Source organism: Marmota marmota, unplaced genomic scaffold (genome assembly GCF_001458135.2).
Source record: "Marmota marmota marmota unplaced genomic scaffold, marMar, whole genome shotgun sequence".
Taxonomy (NCBI): Eukaryota; Metazoa; Chordata; class Mammalia; order Rodentia; family Sciuridae; genus Marmota; species Marmota marmota.
In genome coordinates this window covers 17,043,634-17,063,033 of record NW_026000168.1, presented here as the reverse complement: position 1 = coordinate 17,063,033, position 19,400 = coordinate 17,043,634, and the positions used below count along the sequence as shown (strand labels likewise).

Here is a 19,400-nt window from a genome sequence, read left to right as displayed (position 1 = left end):
AGATATATTTATTTGAGCCAAGGAATGATTATTTCTTTACAAAAGACTTTTTCAGTTTGAGTAGAGCATTCCGGCGCTCGCTCATGCGTGCTGCGTCATGGGTGAACCTTAAAAGTAGAAAGCAGATGCAAAGAGTCACACATTAGGTGATTCTCTTTATATGAGACAGTCCACAGAGACAGAAAGTCCGTAGTGGGAGTGTGGGCAGGGAGGCATGGGGAGGAGGGGTGTGGCTAAGGGATAAAAATGTACCAAAGTTGACAGTGATGAGGGTTGCCCAGTTGTGACTCTGCACAAAACCATGAGGCTGTTTACAAAAGCACTTGTAAGATCTATTTAAATAGTGAACATTGTTACATCCTCTAAACCACTTGAGTTTTCGTAACCGCGGTTGGCATGTGTCAATCACGTGTTACATGCCAGGCTTCGTGCTAAATACTCTAAAGTCTGCGTATCCTTGCACCAGGGTTCAGTTTCTGCTTAGCTTTTTCAGCAACAGGATCATGTTGTGCATCCTCTGTTCGTGCTGGCACAGAGCTTCACAAACAGCACGTTCAAAATATTGGAACGACCGTATGTGGATGAAAGGATGAGTGTCGTGCTCAGAAGCAGGCGTCCAGCCCTGGCCCCTGGCACATCAGGATGCTCCCTGGTCTGTTCTTAGGCCCACCAACTGGTGCACTGCCTGTTCTCCTTTGCTCCTTATTTCAGTCGTTGGCACAGCCCATCTTCACTTTCAGCCTTTAGGTTTACTCCTGATGGTGGGGGCGGTTTAACCCTTCTCCAGATTTTCTAGTCCATGTTTGGCTTTGACTGGGCTTAAACCTGAATCCAACAACATGCCTCAGAATCTCCTGCAGCGGTGGACCAACTAGTCTCCTCCATTGCTTCCTTGCACCCCTCTCTCCTTCCCTTCTTTCCTCCCTCCCTCCCACAAAAGCCTGGTTTCTTCCTATTTTTAGACAATTGAATTAAGGTAATTAGTTGGATGATGACCAAAGTCACAAAGAATAGAATTCAGCTTCACAAGCTGAACTCCCTGGAATCCTGAGGGCCATCTGACCTGGGGTGGAGGTTGCTCTGCCATAGAGACCGTCTATTTCTCTTCAAGTTCTCAGCCAACTGGAAGACAGCTGTCTTTCAATCTGTGCTGCTAATTACCAGATTATGAGAATTAGATTTTATTCATCACTCATAGTTATTCTAAACTCAACAGGCATCTTTTTAGATATCATTTATTAAAAGGGCTTAGAGTCAGGGGCTGGGGTGGTGGCTCAGTGGTAGAGCACTGCCTAGCAAGTGTGAGGCACTGGGTTTCATCCTCAGCACCACATAAAAATGAATAAATAAAATAAAGGTAATGACCATTTTCTACCCTGAAAATGAGCCACTCCAGATTCCACAAATTGATTCCACTACTGAATAAAGCCTGCTGATCTAAAACTAAACAAACAAAGGTAATGTTTCCATCTATAACTAAAAAATACACTTAAAAAAAGGATGAGGGGGCTGGGGTTGTGGATCAGCAGTAGAGCACTCACCTAGCATGTGTGGGAACCTGGGATCGATCCTCAGCACCACCTAAAAATAAATAAATAAATAAAATAAAGGTATTGTATCCAACTACAACTAAAAAATAAAAATAAAACAAATTGAGTCAAACTTTCTTCTAAAATCTTAGAAAATATTACTGTATTGATTGCAATCTGCTTGATTGTATCACACTTCTTCACCTATCTAATGTATCATCATATCATTATTATTATTATTATTATTATTATTATTATTATTATTATTATTAAGAATTGAGAAGTTATATCATTGTTTTCATAATGAAAATGAAAGGAGGTGCTTAAATATATGGTAGCAGTGGGGGAACTACCATGGCCCTGTGTGGAATATCAGCAGATGGATAAAGGAAAGCTTTGGTTCCATTTAAGACTATGACAGTCTTGTTTAAAAAGTCTGAAGAGAGCATGTGTTGTCATTTTTATTTTGAGACTTAGCAAATCATGAAGTTGTCTTGTTTTTCAGTGACCAGCAGTAGAAGCTCAGTAGTGATGCTTTCCAGATGTGGAAACACAATGGAGATATAAACATATAATAGAAGGAAAGAAGCAATCCAATTTTAAAAGAATTTGTTAGCCCGGTATGGTTGCACATGAGTATAATCCCAGCGGCTGGGAGGCTGAGGCAGGAGGATCACAAGTTAGAGGCCAGCCTAAGCAACTTAGTGAGGCCCTAAGCAACTCTGCAAGACCCTGTCTCTAAATAAAATATATAAAGGACTGGGGATGGGGCTCAGGGGTTAAGTGCCCCTGGGTTCAATTCCTAGTTAAAAAAACAAATGAAAAAGCGGGGGGGATTAATTAGTTTTTATGTTAGAAACAAGGCAAATAGAGCATTAGATTTTGTTTTGTCTACCAGGAAGAATTTGACTTGAACTTCAGGTCAAATTTTAGCAAGTCCTGTAATACTGTAGTCTAAGTTTATAAATTATTTGTCCACTTCATTTTACATAGTTCATGTCTTCTTATCCTCATTTTAATGTCTTACTGTAAAACATCCTTTTTAAATTTTTTATTCTCAAAACTAAGGTTCAGTCTCACAGCCTCAAGTATTCTGGGCAAGTGCTCTGCCACTGTCAATCATCTTTAAAATTTGTATTTTAGAAGCAGACAAGGAAAGCTTAATTACTAAGGCAGAAATTTTATTAAGATCCTCATAAGGTACAAGTTGATTTCTAAAAAACAAAGTCTTGTATATTTGTCAGTGTAAATAGCTGGGGCTGGTTGGATTTGTTGTTAAACCCACCAGTGGTCCAGAATTCAGAATTTCAGTGGGTTAGTAATATTTCTCTGTGTTGCTGCTTCAGGAAATGGCCTTCTCTGAGTCACACCTACCTACCTACCTACCTACCAGCCCTTTTAGTGCTGCTGGGAGCAATTGAAGCGCCTCCTGCACTCTGAGCATATGTCCCTACTACTGACCTCTACTTCCATCCCTCTTACCTTGTCTCAACTTATATTCCTCCTCTATAATTCTGCAGTATTTTGTGTCTATCTGTATCAGACTATTTCACTTAGCATAATGTCCTCATTATGATATCATAGACATGCACTTGCTACCTGTTGCTGTGTATTATAATATCTGTCTCTGCCATTAAAGTATAAGCTCTTAGAGGCCAAGGGTGTTACTGTATTCTGAGCATACCTATCGTATCACAGTTCTCAGTAACTGTTTTTGAGAAGTGAAGGTTTTGGTAGGCATGGTGGGGGCAGGCCTGTTAATCCAGCTACTCAGAAGGCTGAGGCAGGAGGATCACAAGGATGCTAGGCAACTTAATGAGCCCCTGTCTCAAAATAAAAAGGGCTGGAGGAATATATAGCTCAGTGGCAGAATACCCCTGGGTTAAATCCCCCCACACACACACACACAAACTAATCTCATTCTACCAGTAACTGACTCTTTGATCTGTTAGTGGAGTCACTTCTTTACCTAAGAATCCAGTGGTGAAATTACTTTGGAGTATAGGTTAGTGGTAGAGGGGGTGCTTCGCATACCCAAGGCCCTGAATTTAGTCCCCAACACTAAAATGAGAAAGGAGACAGACAGACACAGGAATATTATTTCTGAAATCTTCAAGTGAAATTGTTGAAAGTATACAGTGTAAGAACAAAAATCTCAAAAATGGCATTAAATTTTCATAAGTGTAAGAATTGAGACAGTGATTTTAGGGGTTGATATATGTCAAGTCGATTGGAACTTAGAGCTGGTTATGGAAGAATAATGTGATGAGCAGTGGGGTACCTAAAATATTCAAGAAGTAAATTTGTTTTAACTTTGTTTTTTTTTGGTAACCACTTAAACTACACCAACCCACATTCACGCCAGCACTGCTCACAGTAATCAAGATGGACGCAGCCCAGGTGTCCATTGCTATCACGCACGTAGATAAAATGGACTATGGCTTTATCATTTTGTTTTGGACTGAGGATTGAACCCAGAAGTACTTTACACTGTCCCCTGCCTTCTTATTTTTTGTTTTGAAAGTCTTGCCCAGTTGTGTAGGACATTGCCGAGGTCGACCTCAAACTTTTGATCCTCCTGCCTCAGCCTCCCCAGATGTGGGGCTTTCAGGTGTGCTCCACCACACCTGGTTTATTACCTTGTCTTAACAGGAAGTAAGTCCTGGCACATGCTGCGAATCATGGGCCAGGAGGGCACCAGGCTAAGTGGACCAGCAGTTGGTACACTAATCATGTCTACGTTCACCTCAGTGTTTCTGAGTCCTGCTGTACAACTATTAAGCTAAACATCTCTTTAGACATTCATTTGCCATCTCCAGCTCTGATCTGGCATCACAAAGTTCATTCTTGCCTGTGCCTTTGGCTTATCTCTGTGTGGAGAAGGGAATGTGCCCTGCTCTGAGTTGCTGCGTGTTTGGTAGGACAGCAGTTTCCCCGCTGTGCCTGGCCTGAGTTCCTCCATTTTATCAAGCAGGAGTTTGCCCTGCGCTGCTGCATCTTGAGCGCAAGTACTCAGGCAGAATGAGGTGGTAGCCCAGTAACCACCAATGCGTTAGGCACACAGAGTTTATCAGAGTATAATCTCCAGCTACGCAGCACAATCATAAGGCACAAAATGATAAATACATTAATCGTGCTAATTAAAAATGACCACCCGTGAGCTTACCAAATTAAATCAGAGGCACACGGATGCGTGGGTGTATCAGCCCCAGATCAGAGAAATCAGGCTTTTTAATTGACCAAGGTCACCAGACCAAAAAATGATACAAACCCCTCACCAGAAGCACACGAGCGGAAGGGCACCTGAGACAGGTACAGCAGCGGGCCACGGACCTGTCAGCAGACCGCCTGGTGTGCGCATCCCCAGACCAGCAGGCCGTGTCCCCACACTTTAGCCCAGCTCCATCTCCCTGCTGACAGGGTCCACTTGGAAACTGCCACCATTGGGACCCTTGCCCTGAACAACTCCAGACCTTGGACAGGTGCTGGCTGGGTTTCTACCCTATCATGGACCCGCTTGCTCATCTTAGTGTCAGATAGGGGCATGTTTCCCTAGTTATTCAAAATAATGCTATTCCAGATCTCATCCTGTGGGAAAATGGTTTTAATTTTTCTTCTAGTTCTCCTCCCAGGTATTTTCAAGGCCTCTTCCTGGTTGCATTGAGTCTGCAGGGTTCTCCAAAGTCATTGCAGGAGAGAAGCAGGTCTGGTCTCTGCAGGAGCTGCATGGGATGCAGTGGGTGGACACGGGCTCGTACTGGATGCGTCAGCCCCAGGGTGGGGGCAGGAGTGGGTTTGTGTAGCTGGACAGCCTGGGAAGGGGTCAGCCTGAGGGGTGAGCAGGGCATGCGCCCCAGGAGGAGATGGCTGCAGTGGTGGAAGACTGGTCACACAGGGAGGGAGGGGGTTGACAAGCTCCATGTATTAGTGTGTTGGGGACAAGGGGAGCCAAGTTTCTCTCTGTGATAAGAGAAGGGAATTTCTAATATGGAAAGGAAGAAAGCTATACTGAACCCGTGGTATTGGTGGGAATATTGTCGTTTCAAAAATTTTTTTTAATATTTTAAGTTATTTAAATAATTTAAAAATCATTTTTCAATACTAGAATAAAGTAGAGCTTAACATAGCTTAAAAGAAAGGAATATAAGTTTATAAATGGAACCAAATATTATGTACATACCCTTAAAAGGGTTGCCAAGGTTTGCTGAGCTTTGAAAAGAACCATATGGTTTACAAGCCAATCCCAGAAGCTTCAGGAAAAACTGATTTCTAAATTTTCTGCTTTATAAATTGAATGTTATAAAATCTAAAATTAAATCTTCTGGATTGGCCTCCCATAGACAGAAATTCTTTTAAGCACACAATAGAACCTTTTAAAATACAAAAAGAACAGGAAGAACCTAGATCTCTAGACCATGAGGAACTCATGGATGAAGGTGGATTCGTTTCAGCCCTGAGCTTCCTGGTGTCCAGAGCTAAAGGTCACACACGGGATATTAACTTTGGGTTCATGGATTTCCTAGAATTACATAAAAAATTTATGTGTGTGTACTTTTTTTTTCCTGGAGCAGGAATATTTTTATATCAACTTCACAAATGAATAGGTGTTTTAAAGAGGAGTCGGTAACAGAGTCTGAGTTCATTTTTAGAAATCCCTCTGCAGCCACGTTAACGGAGCACGTATTGCAGAATTAAATGTAGAGTTTAGATGAGTATTCAAATATGTCAGGAATCAGCATTTTATTGAATGCCTTTTACATGCCTAGAAGAAAAAAGAGTGCGCTCGTGCAGTGGTCTGTTTCAGTATCTCAACAGTGACGCAAAGTCACTCTTCCTTTTGTTCTGGCGAGGAAACAAACTGAAATTGAAGACCCCACCCAGCAATTCCAAGCTAACAGGAGGCCATGTGAGGCGCCGGGGTGCCTTCTGCTCCTCCAGACTGTTCTCTCCAGCCTCATACCTGCTGTATTTGGGGCATTTTGCCAGTTTCTGGTGACATAAAATCGAGCACAGCAGAACCTTGCCCCCCAGCCGTCAAAAAGATTAGGAGAAGGAATGTAGAGAATTACAAAACTAGGATGACTTGCTCTAATTTTAAAATTAGTGATCGTGTACTTAATTTTGGTTCACCTTCTTTTTTTAATATATATATATTTTTAATTGTCAACGGATACAGTGCCTTTATTTGATTTTTATGTGGTGCTGAGGATGGAACCCGGTGCCTTCCACGTGCAAGGCGAGTGCTCGACACTGAGCCACAAGCCCAGCCCCTCACCTCTTTAAAAGGTGCCAACAGTGGTGGAACTAGGGTGCAGCCCAGGGCAGCAGCTCCTGCAGTTCCGTCCCCAGCACTGCAACAAATAAGTTAATAAGAATAAGAAAGCCCGCAGTGTTTTATGGGATTCCCTTACTTAACCCTCCCCAGGCCGTATGGAAAAACATCTACTACACACATGTACAGTGAGGCGGAGGATACGGGTGATTGCCCTCAGTCAGTCCACTAGCAGGATCAAAGCTTTAGAACCAGGTTTGGTGACACTTGATACCATACAGTATTCGTGAATGTGCCTGTTTCCAAAAAATGTGAATAGTTTCTGAAGGGAGGGAGGGAGGAAGAAGAGTCCAGCCATGTCTAGTTAGTCTTCTGCCACTCTCCTTTTGGTAGCAAGGACACGCTTTGTGTCACTGAAACAGGGCGGGTGGGAGCTGGGGAGACCAAAACCCTTAGGATCCAGAATGTCTGGCAACGTTGCCCTAGGGGCCGCGCTCCATGGCTGTAGACGCACAGTGTTTCCCATCAGGGCTTTTGCTCTGAAGGCAAGGATTCTTGTGAGAACAACTAGGCTTAGAAAAGTCCAGAGCTCAGCCCAGTCCTGTGGCTGAGAAAGCCGTCGGTGTTTGACTATGCATCCTCAGGAGAAGGAGCAGGATGGTTGAGGACATGACAACAAAATGTTTTGTAATCTCCTCATACAAGCCACAGAGACAAAGAGTGAGTTTCAAAAAATGTGAATGCATGTTTAAAACTATAAGGAAATTTTTCTGTTTTTGATGTTGGTGGTGGTGATGAGGGTGGTGGTTTATTTGGGGGTTTTGTGCACTTGAATAAAAGAATCTTCCTACTGGATTGCAATACCTGCAGCAATGGTAGCTGGTACCTTGAAATCTAGTTTAATTTTGTTGGGCATACGCTCATGCATTGCACATTTCCTAAGAAATTTTACTCTTTATTTTTTTTAAATATCTAATTTTTAGTAATACCTTTGTTTTATTTATGTATTTTTATGTGGTGCTGAGGATCGAACCCAGGGCCTTGCATGTGCCAGGCGAGCTCTCTACCGCTGAGCCACAACCCCAGCCCTACTCTCTTTATTATTGTGGAATACTGGAGAAGTCTTTTGGACTTTCTGAAATATGAGTTTTCTCCTTTTGTAGAGTAATGAAGATTCTTTCTGCAGTCTAAATGACTAACCAAAGTTATCATAATTAAAAGCACAGGTAGGCTTTAGAAGCTGAAAAACCTAGTTTCTCATTCTTTATTACCTATCAGTTATGTTAACTTGTGCAAGTTTCTTGTCCTCCCAGCTTAATCTTTGAGTTGAGGGAAATAGTAATACATCCAGGGACTGTTAGAATCATACCAACTATACATAAATTCTTTTTATATGGTAATATATACTAAGATCATGTATTAAATATATGTGATTGGCAACCTTATGATAAGGAAGAATACATACATACTTGTATATTTATTTTCTTTAGAAACCATCAAAGATAAAATTTTTAAATACTGATTTTTGCTGGGTATATTGGTACACACCTGTAATCCCAGCAACTCAGAAGTCTAAAGCAGGAGGATCCCAAGTTCAAGGTCAGCCTTAGCAACTTATTCCCTGGCTCAAGTGTTCTAAAAAAAATTAGAAGAGGTGGGGGTGTAGCTCAGTGGTAGAGCACTTGCCTAGTCTGAGCAAGGCCCTGAGTTCGGTTCACAGTACAGAGGGACAGGGGACCAAAAAAAAAGACAAAAAACTTGGATTTCCTAAAAACTCTTGCTCAGCCTGAAATTGCTAGCAAAACTTTTTGATCTCTAAACACCCATGTGGTGCCAGCATTAAAGTTATAATGTGAAATTGTAAGGTTCATGTCTTATCAGCAGTGTAAGCATTCATTTTGCGTCTGATTTTGGTCCATGGAACACAGTATTGGTCAATATCTGAAAACTTGGATGAGTTCAAAGATTCTTTTAGTACTTTTTGGAATTTTTGGACTCTGTAAGAGGCTTTTACTGTGGACATCTTCATTAGATATTATTATTAATATAGTTGTTTTTTAAAAATAAGTGCAACTTGGCAAATCTCCCAAAAATGCAAGAAAAGCTTTGATTTACATTTTGTGAAACAGTGGAGACATTTTTTAAAACTCGAATTGGGAATAAATTAATAAATGGCAGGCAGATTATTTTTCTTGGAGTTCATAAACTGAACCCAAGAAGGCCTTTCACCCTCAGTTAACTTTAGTTTTTGAAAGTATGAGTCAAGTGTTGTTCCTACTCTGATCCCTCCATCCCCCTCCCCCAGCTCTTTTTCCCCTTTTCAGGCCTGAGGATTCAACCCAGGACCTCACATGTGCTAAGCAAGCCGTCTCCATCTGTGAGCTACATCTGTAGCCCAAGATTTTTTTCTTTAGCAGAAAAGAGCTTTTTGCAGGCACATTAGCCTGTTGAGCAGTCTTTATACACAGGCTGTAACATGCATAGGACTAACTCCCTTGGCCCTCAGCTGTGCAGTGAAGAAATAATTCTGAGTAACTGTGAGCCCACCGGGATGTCTGGCTCAGAGTGGGCGTTTCACTGTTACTCAAGAAACGCGATGGGAGTTGGAAGAGAATTTCCACAAAGGGTGCCCCGAGAGAGCTCCACAAGGGCAAAGGCAGCTGGGCTTTCAAGGCCAGAGGGATGTGGGTGGATGGCAGGATGGAGAAGGGTGAGCTGGAGTGGTGACTTGGAGGAACCACGCTTAGGAGGTGACAGACACCATGTGGGTGTCATACAGCGGTGACAAGCCTCAAGTGTTGATGAGCAGCTGTCACAGTGTGGTTCAAAAGAGTGGAACAAAGATGAAACTGGCAAGGTCGTCCGCTTTCTTTGGGACATACAGGTTAAGATCTAAAATTAAGCATGTCCCTGGCATTTGACTTGTCCTCTGAGGCAGCTCCCTGTGGGGACACAGAAGCCAGTTGGAAGCACATTGGAAGGTGAACAGATGACTTGCCTTCCCTCGGCCTCCATTTTCTTTAAAAATGAACACAACAGTAAGTAAGTTGCAGGGTACTTGAAGTTTGAAGGAAGTCATGTGTATGAAGCGCCTGGAACATAAATGACCTCTGCTCTTCTAGTGGGGATTGGTAGGAGTTTTAATAAAAACACTGTTCAGGGTGAGGAGGCCTTTCTTTATCCCATGGTACATAGTAGTAAAATAGTTTTATAAATATTTCTAATTCTTATTCCACTCACACATAGTCTGCCTCGCTATTTGTGTTATGCGACGACAGCTGTCTTCTTGCTTCACGATTTTAAGATTTTGCACATAGAGGAGCATCTGCTTATCTCCCAGATTTAGCAAAGCACCATGGAGTTCAGTGGCGCTTTCCTGAAGAAGTCTCTTATGAGAACATTGAATTCTTTCCTCATCCCAGTCCCCTAGAATTCCCAACTCATTGCGAAGTTCAAAGTTGTACAGATTACAGTATCTCCTAAGACTTGATTTAGCCAAGGAAGGAGCTCAAACATGAGGGAACCAGGGCTTGGTGGGACTTGGCTGTATAAGTAGTTGGTGCCCAAACTAGTGTTAGATCTGTTTTCGTCTCTTCAAGGCTAGGACGCTTTTTTAAAAACATGTTCTATTCTCCTTGAATCAAGTAGCTACAGCTCTGCATTAAAGCTGTGTTGATCTTAAGAATTGGTGGCTGGGGAAAGAGCAAGTCTTCATAAAGGATGACTTTTTTTAGTAGTGTTTTGAAATATAATGCACCTGTCATACCATTCATCCATTGAAAGTATATATCCATGGCTTTTAGTGCACCTACAGAGTTGTACAATCATCAACAATGAATTTTAGAACATTTCTGTGACCCAAAAAAGAAACCCCACATTCCTTACCCACCACTGGCCACTCTGCCCCCCTTAGCTGTAGACAACTGCTAACGTGGTTTCTATACAGATTTGCCTGTTCTGGATGTTTAGGTAAATGGAATCATGGGTGGATCACACCTTACTTATCCATTTGCCAGTTGATGGACATTTATTTCTACTCTTTGGCTGTCACAGTTAATGCTGCTGTGAATGTGTGGACGTAGGTTTTGTGCAGCCCCAGGCTTTCGCTTCCCTTGGGTTTGCACTTGGAACTCTGGATCCCATGGTGACTCTTCCTTCCCAGTGCAATCATTTGAGGACCCCTCTGTCTCTGTCTTTTGTTCCAGCCATCCTAGTGTCCCGTGGTAGCATCACCTCCTGGGGTGGGGTTGGGGATGGGGGTGGAACCATTCGTCACCTGCCAGGCTAGTGCTCTACCCCTGAGCTGTACCCTCAACCCTCACACTTTGACTTTGATTTACTTTCCTTGGTGGCTAATGATGAGGTTGATCATCTTTTTAAGTGTTTCTTGGCCATTTCTGTATCGTATTTAGAGAAATATCCATTCAGGCCCTTTTCCCATTTTTTAATTGGATTGTCTTTTGAATATCGAGTTGTAACAGGTCTGTATAAGTCCCTTATCAGATATAAAATTCACAAGATTTAGTCCCCATTCTGTGGGCATCTGTTCATTTTCCAAAGTATTGTTTTTGAGAAATCAAAATTTTAATTTCGTCTTATGTGCTTTTTCTTTCATCGTTTATGTTTTTAGTATCATATCCAAGAAGCCATTGCCTAATGCAAGGTCACAAAGACATTCATGGTTTTTTCTCAGAGTTTTAATGTTGGCTCTCATGTTAAGTCTGGTCAGTTTGGGTCTGTAGTGTGAGGCGGGGTCCAGCCTTGTTCTCCTGCATGTTGGTAGCAAGTTGTTCCAGCATCATATTTTGAAAAGACTGTCATTCTTTTCCCCATAAGTTGTCTTGACAAGAGAGGTGACTCTTAAGCATTATTTTTAAGGGAGAGATGTTAATGAGAACATTCTAGTCAGGCTTCTGAGTAAGTGATGTGAAGAGAAAGAGGTCAGGATGAGATCTTTAGGCCAAAGAGGCATTTGCCAGTGGCTGATGGTGGAAGCCACAAGTCGTAGATGAGGCATCTTCCAAAGAGGAGTGGAATGTGGAACGAGAGAGAGAAGTTGTAGTGGAAGAGGTGAGTGGAGTGTCAGGAGTCCGTGGTTCCAGTCCCAACCCACAGCAGGCACATGGCTTTGAGTAATCCCTGGGCCTCGAGAGCAGCAGCTGACATCTCCCTAGGCCCTGCCAGATGAGGATCATGCACAAGCCTCAGCCCCTTTTTTTGGTAAAATGAAGATGATATGGAATTAATTACTTCAGAAGCCTTTTGTAGATTCATACACATAGGAGGGATTATTGTGCCTGAAACTTGGAAATGACAGCCGCCCCCCCTGCATCCACGCCTCTGGATCCAACCAACTGTGGATTAAAAATACTCAGGGAAAAACCATTCTGTCAGTACTGAACAGTACAGACTTTTCTTTTTTCTTCTTGTTATTATTTCCTAAACAGTACAGTGTGGCAGTTAATCACATAGCACTTCTGTTTTGTCAGGTGTTACAGGTGATCTAGAGATGATTTAAAACGTGGATGGGAGGATGTGCATAGGTTCTGTGCAGATGCTGTGCTGTTTAATAAAAGGGACTTGAGCAGCCACGGATTTTGGCATCCAAGGAGGGTATTAGAACCAGTTCCCCTGGGATGCCAGTGAGGACTGTATTCCATGACTGGTGGTGGCAGTGCCTGACAGATACACATGTCTACTCCCTTTGATAATAAACAAGTGTTCCATGGTTATGAAAGTTGTACCATTACCGGTCAATAAAGCGATGATTCTAATCCAGTTCTGCCTGATTTCTTTTTTTTTTTTAAAGAGAGAGAGAATTTTTTTTTTTAATATTTATTTTTAGTTTTCGGTGGACACAACATCTTTTTATTTTATTTGTATGTGGTGCTGAGGATCGAACCCAGCGCCACGCACATGCCAGGCGAGCACCCTACCACTTGAGCCACATCCCCAGCCCTCTGCCTGATTTCTTTATGTCACCATGACTTTGACTTGAAAGACACTTTGTCCTGGTGGGTAGAGAGCCAGGAGGGAATGGGATATTAGCAAAGAGATTAAAATTATTAGACACATAAGATCTATGGCATGGCGGGGGATGTTACTCAATGGTACAGCACCTGCCTGATATGCCCAAGGCCCTGAGTTTGATCTCCAGCTCCACCCAGAAAAAAAAAAGTTGTGATTCTAGAAGGGTGATGTGTCCTGAGAGTGGTGACCTCAGAGGTCAGGTGGAACAGTGTCACATGGTCATGAGGTCAAAGGTATGTCCCATCCCATTGATTAGCCTGTAAATCCCAGAAGAGCGGGGTGTTCTGGAGCCCAGTCATACAGTGGTTTATCCGTGTGCGCTGGAGTGATTGAGACTTTTGTCTCGGAGTCTTCAACTGAGAGGGAAGAGGAAGACCCATAAGGTAATGAGCGCACAGTGGGGAGCCCAGGTGAGTACTGGAGACTGAGGACAGCCTTGGTCTGTCCTGTGCCCTTGCATTTTTGACAACTGGTGCAAAGTTCATTCTTTATTTCTTTATTTGTCACTTTGCTCCCCTCTGGAGAGGGGAGGCTCTGAGCTAAGAGGAGGTCGTGTTTGGGGTTCGTATGGTCATACTCTTTGAAGACCCTTCTCACCCTGCCAATAAAAGGCCTGTGGTGGATTTGCAGGAATCGTGGATCTAAGTACCTCTTCAGCACTCGTGCTGAAGCTCTGGTCTTGGGGCCCTTGTGCATTTCTTTTTACACGTGTATTTTTTAAATTGATTCAGCCTGGGAGTAATTTTTTATTGATGCTCTTCATTTTCATTTTTAGTTAACTTAGATACTTACATGTACACATTGTACGTGGGTCTCTGCATACTTCTCCCTGAGGTTGGGAATTCTCTTGAGCTGAGAACCAGTATTTGGGAATGTAAGCCTCGTGGTCATATAGGAAAAGAGTGTGTGCAAGAAAAGAGTATGGAGTTGGGACAGTGGCGCACACCTGTCATCCCAGGAGCTTGGGGGCTGAGGCGGGAGGATCGCGAGTTCAAAGCCAGCCTCAGCAAAAGTGAGGCCCTAAGCAACTCAGGGAGACCCTGTCTCTAAATAACATACAAAATAGGGCTGGGGACGGGGCTCAGTGGTTGAGGGCCCCTGGGTTCAATCCTCATTAGCCCCTACCGCCCACCTAAAAAAAAAAGCACACATCAGTATTTCTTCCTTGGTCTGTCCTGCACCCTTGTTTTTGACATCCAGTACAAAGTTCATTCTTTATTTCTTTATTTGTCACTCTGCTGCTGCTGCTAAGTTATCAAGCATTTGGATATGCTTCTTTTTGATGTCTAGCTGTCGGAGATGTCGTCACCTGGCACAGAGGACACAGAGAACTTTGAACTCTAATTTTCATCAGCAAACTTTGAATATCTGCATAGAAATCCTTGTTGATTGGTGTCTAGGAGAACAGATCTGAGATACAAGCACGGAATAGGGAAGTCCACTATATCCATTGAACCCTGTTCAGTTTGAAGCCATCCTAAGCACTTGAGGATGAGATAAAGAAGTCTCAGATCACAGAGACCTGAGCTGTTTTCATTTACACTGCTCTGCTTCTCAGAAAAGGTAGGGCTGAGAGGAAGAAAGGACAGTTGAGTTGAGAAATACTATTTGAGAGGAAGCAGATACCGCGTGCTAATTTTGCATGTGCACGCATGCGTTTACCTGTGTGTCTAATGTGATTAGTGCAGTGTGATTCTTACACTAGGTTACCTCTCTCCTATGGATTTTAAGATCAGGAGATCTCAAATTAGTCTCCATAGGTTTCCAAAATCCTTCCTTTGTTCGTTTCCTTATGCAACAGGACACTGAACCTGTTTGGAGTGAAGGGGAATTAAAATGGTGTGTGTTTATGGGGTGTGTTCTTAGTCTCTTCCTACATGAGGTTATGAGCTGATTGGCAAACCACTAACTAATGAGCACACGCTTGTGCTGTGTGCAAACCAAGTTCAGTTAAAACCTGGGTGCAGTCCCTGTCATTGGACAACATTATGCAGAGGGACATATTGTCTGTCTGTCCCTCAAACTTTCAGTATCAAGTCAGATTGCCAGAAAGCTACCCATCTAACCTCTCTTCCTTTAGGTAACATAGAAACTCATTCAGTGAACTGTGATTGTATTATAAGCCCTTATTTTTTTTTAATACAGATGTATATAAGGATCATCTATGAAGGATATTTTTCTAGCTTTTATAAAATCATTGTTAACAAATGTAATGGGTTAGTTTTTTTAACATACAAGTTTGTGTACAAGTTTCTTCGTTCAAATATGCTAATTAATTCTTAAGCAGTTTTTAAGAGCTAATGAAAAAAATACAACAAAACCCTATCGTGTCTCCATTTTTGCTTTGGTTGTCAGAAAAATCAAGTGTCCAATTACAGTAACTAATGTTATTTGAAATTTCTAGTTCAGTTATCTGTCTCCCTGTCTTCCAATACCTGTATCTTTGTTCTTTAATTATAATTTTTATTAAGTTTTCAAAAATAATATAAATTGTACTAGTCATTTTAAATAATTTTTGGAGGTAGGTTATGAATTAATAACTGGTAGTGCAACAGAATTGTGCAGTGATATATGAAGAGTCACTGCAGGCCTTAGTATGTTAATGCAGCACCTGAGCAGAGATGGACCTTTTGAAACATACAGCGTTAGGACTAAGGAACCACATGTGAAAGTTGAAAACTCTATTTTAAGAAACTATAGTTCTGGAGTTTATTATATAGTTTTTCCTGCCCTGAAATATATCAATTGCACACCAAAACATTCCCAGTTTATGGGCTTAGGCCCTTGGTGACAGCAAAATGCTGTGAGTGATCGAGTCCACAAGTCCCATATGTACCTTCAGTCAGTGATTGTTGAACCTGTAATCTCTGACATCTGGCAGTTGTATATCTTTAACTTTTTCATATCACTGGATGATATATGATATTAGAAAATTACACTAGTTGTGATAATGAGTGATATTATAGTTATTTAAGAAAATGACCTTCAAGTTTGGAAATATATGCTGAAATATTTTGGTGTGTCTCAGGCGGTGGGGCTGCTCTAATAAAATACTGTAGCAGAAATTTTTTTCTCAGTTCTCCATGTTCTGGATCCTGGGAAGTCCAAGGTGACAGTACCAGCAGATTCACTGTCTGGTGAAGGGCTGTCCCTCATAGATGATGCCTATTTGCTTTTTGTGTTCATGTGGCAGAAAGAGAAGAGAGTTCATTGAACTTTTTTAAGTGCAGTTATCCTATGACTTAATCACTTCCCCAAGCCCCCCTCCACTTAATAATAAAACATTGGGTGTAAGTTCCAGTGTGTAACTTGGGGAGGGAGTCATCAACATGTAGAGCGCAGCAGTGTGTGGTGTCAGGTGTGACTCACTTCTGCTGGTTGAGCTGTGCATGTCTGTGCGTATAGCTAAACCACTGTCAGAATTTTATTCTTTCATTTAGAATATCATTCTTCCAGCATTTGAGTGTTAGCAACTTATGTACTTATAATCTTTTTTCAAGGAAAACAAAAATAAAGAGAATAACATACAAACACTCAAGGACTGATACCAAGCCCTTTCAAACTTAGCGTTTTTGCTTTAGATAGGGTTTATGTTTGTGTATTATTCCTCAACCTGCTCCCCATCTCTGGAGACAACTACTGTCCTGAATTTAGTGGTTTCATTAACACATATGTGTTTATAGTTATTACATATACGAATCATGTGTCACTTAGCAACAGGGATACAGTCTAAAAACTGCAACTTTGTCATTGTGTGAGCATCACAACGTGTACTCACACAAACTAGCCTGCGGTGCACCCAGGTTATGTGCTGTACAGTTTGTGGGTCCTAGGCCATAGTCCTGAGCAGAGTGTTACTGTATTGAAGACTATAAACTTGCTGTGAGTATTTTTATATCTAAACATAGAAATCATAGAATGCAAATACACCGTAAAAAAATCAAAATGGCACACCCGTGTGGGCGCACATGGGCCTGGAGGTTGCTCTGGGTGAGTCAGTGGGTGGTGAGTGAGCAAGAAGGCTAGGGACATTCTGTACACGACCACAGACTTTGTCATCACTGCATACTTAGGTGGCCCTACACTTAACATTTTTTCTTCAGTATCAGATTAACCTTAGCGTATTATGACTCTATAAATATTTTAATATTTTAGATTTCTGATTCTTTTATATACTTAGTTCAAAACACAAACTCATGGTCTGGGGGTACAGCTCAGTGGTACAGGGCTTGCCTGGCAGGCGTGGGGGCCCTGGGTTTGACTCCCAACACCACAAGGAAAAAAAAAATCCCACGTTTTATAGCTGGACAAAAATATTTTTGTTTCTGGACATTCTTATATGTCTTTCCTATTGTTAAGATATTTATTTTAAAACTTTTTTGTTAAAAACTAAGGCACAGGGCTGGTTAGAGCACAGTGTTAGAGCACTTGCCTGGCACGTGTGAGGCTCTGAGTTCAATCCTCAGCACCGCATAGAAAAATAAATATAAAGTCATCTACAACTAAAAATATTAAAACAAAACTAAGGCACAAACATTAGCCTAGGCCTGGATAGGGTTGGGATCATCAGTGTCCCTGTCTTCCACCTCCACATTTGTCTCACTGGAAGATCTAGGGGCAGTGACGCGCACAGAGCAAGATGGTTTTCTGGAATACCTCCTGAAGTCTCCCTGAGGCTGTTATAGTTAACTTAAAAAAAAAAAGTAAGTAGAAGTATGCCCTGACAATTAAAAAAAAATAGCATAGAGACTACATAAACTGATATCATAGTCATTTATTCTCAGGTAGTATATGCTGTACCTAATTGTATGTGCTCTATTTTTATACAAGTGATAGTGCAGTAGTTTTGTTAGTACCCGCATCACCATGAACCCATCTGAAGTGTGTTGCACCATAGCACCTCAGTCAGATCAATGTCACTAGGCAATGGCAAGTGACCTCACCTCCATTATAATCTTAGGGGGTGACTGATGTGTATGCAGTCCTTTGTTAACTGAAATGTCTTTTTATGCAAACATGACCATCCGTGTGTCTATAATAATATATAGTGTGGTTACAGTACATAATATATACCTGGTTGTACTACAAAAATAATATATAGTACATGGTTTTCAATTGTTTATAGAGTATTCTTTACCATTTTATATAAATCTCTCAATGTATATAGAACATTCAACTTTGTTTTTCACGCATCATGGTCTTGAAATTTAATTACATTGATGCGTACCACTCTGCTTTATTTATTGTAACTATTATGCATTGTTCTCTTTTTATGAATAAGCCATAGTTCTGGACTAAGAATCGTGTTGGTACACAGGCTGTTTTCAGCAGTATGGTCTCCTGATGGCGACACGTGAGAGCTAGTTTCGTATTTGTACCTAGGGATGGAATCGCAGAGTTGCATGCATAGTCATCTTCAGTTAACTACACACTGCCAGGCTGCCATCCCTCGTGACTGTACCAGTTTAAACTCTCATCAGTAGTGTCTGGACACTTCCTGCTGACTCATCTTCACAAACACTTCCAATATTTTCCTCCCTGTAGGTGTGAAATGGTATCCACACAGTTAGCTGCTTCTTAGTGATTTGCTTCTGTTGGGCAAAGCTTATAAAAGCCAGAGGAGCTGATTGACATCTCTCGATTTTTCCCTTAGGAAAAATAAGTGTTTAATTACACAAACAGATTAGCAGGCTATTCCGAATGAAATGCTGCTTGCTGGTGAAATGCTGCATTTTCAAGGGCATAATAACCCTTCTTTTGGGAATTCTATACAAGAATAACTTGGAGGGAAATTTTTCCCATAGGATATTTTCACTTTCCAGTTTTATCCTGTCCTTGCACTTGTCTCCCTGATTCTCTTAGCTCTTCTGACTGATGGTCGAGCAGTCAGGGCATGAGAGAATGAGATGTCAGAACTCTTCCCAGCACATTATACCTGATGGCAGAGTGACCCTCCATCGACTGAGTGAGTGTCCTCTACAGTTTTCACTGCTGTCGTTTCCATTACTCCAATGCTTGAATGGAATCTGTTTTTTGGGGGGCCAAGGTAAGAAAGCAGAGACTAGTCTGCCATGGAACTGGTAGCAGCTATCTTAGAGTTGGATCTGGTGACCTTCCTGCAGAAAAGATATAAAGAATGGGTTATTTCACGTGCACTGCATGATGGCTTCTTGAGTCAGGTCGTTGCCTGTTGCTGTGTAACAACAAGACGTAAAACGGAGTGGGTAAGATTCTAGTTCCGGAGCTGACACGCCCACCCAGTGTCTTCCACTGCATTCAGCTAGAGCACCTGGCAGACAGCAGCTGTTTGAGGACTCTGAAAGGTAGACTGGGAAAGAAGAGTTTGAAGTCCTTCTGAACCAGGGTTGAATTTTTCATTTTCTCCTCTTTCTCATTCCCAGGCCTAAACTCAACCCAGCATAAAGCCCGGAAGTGGGCATTAATATAGATACAGAGAACTCTAGGAGAAATCCTAAGTTCTGGCTGAAGGAACAGAAATAATTATTATAATACTCAGAGAAAGTACAGGAATTATTGCTTATTGATTTTTTTTCTGTTTGCTTTCTTGC

At 41.8% G+C, this 19,400-nt stretch overlaps 1 protein-coding gene across 8 annotated transcripts in view; it reads left to right on the top strand.

Moving 5' to 3' along the window:
* Tmcc1 (transmembrane and coiled-coil domain family 1) overlaps window positions 1-19,400 on the top strand; it is a 173,501-nt gene that overhangs the window by 99,042 nt on the left and 55,059 nt on the right. The window contains exon 1 of one of the 8 annotated variants that reach the window (XM_015495050.2): window positions 12,730-13,241. The exons of 6 other annotated variants lie outside the window; for them this stretch is intronic. In XM_015495050.2, the coding sequence (XP_015350536.2) occupies window positions 13,218-13,241 (24 nt within the window). In that variant the 5' untranslated portion in view covers window positions 12,730-13,217. Of the gene's footprint in view, window positions 1-12,729; window positions 13,242-19,400 lie in introns of those variants that run through there. One more of the 8 variants, XM_048787156.1, reaches the window with a different exon arrangement.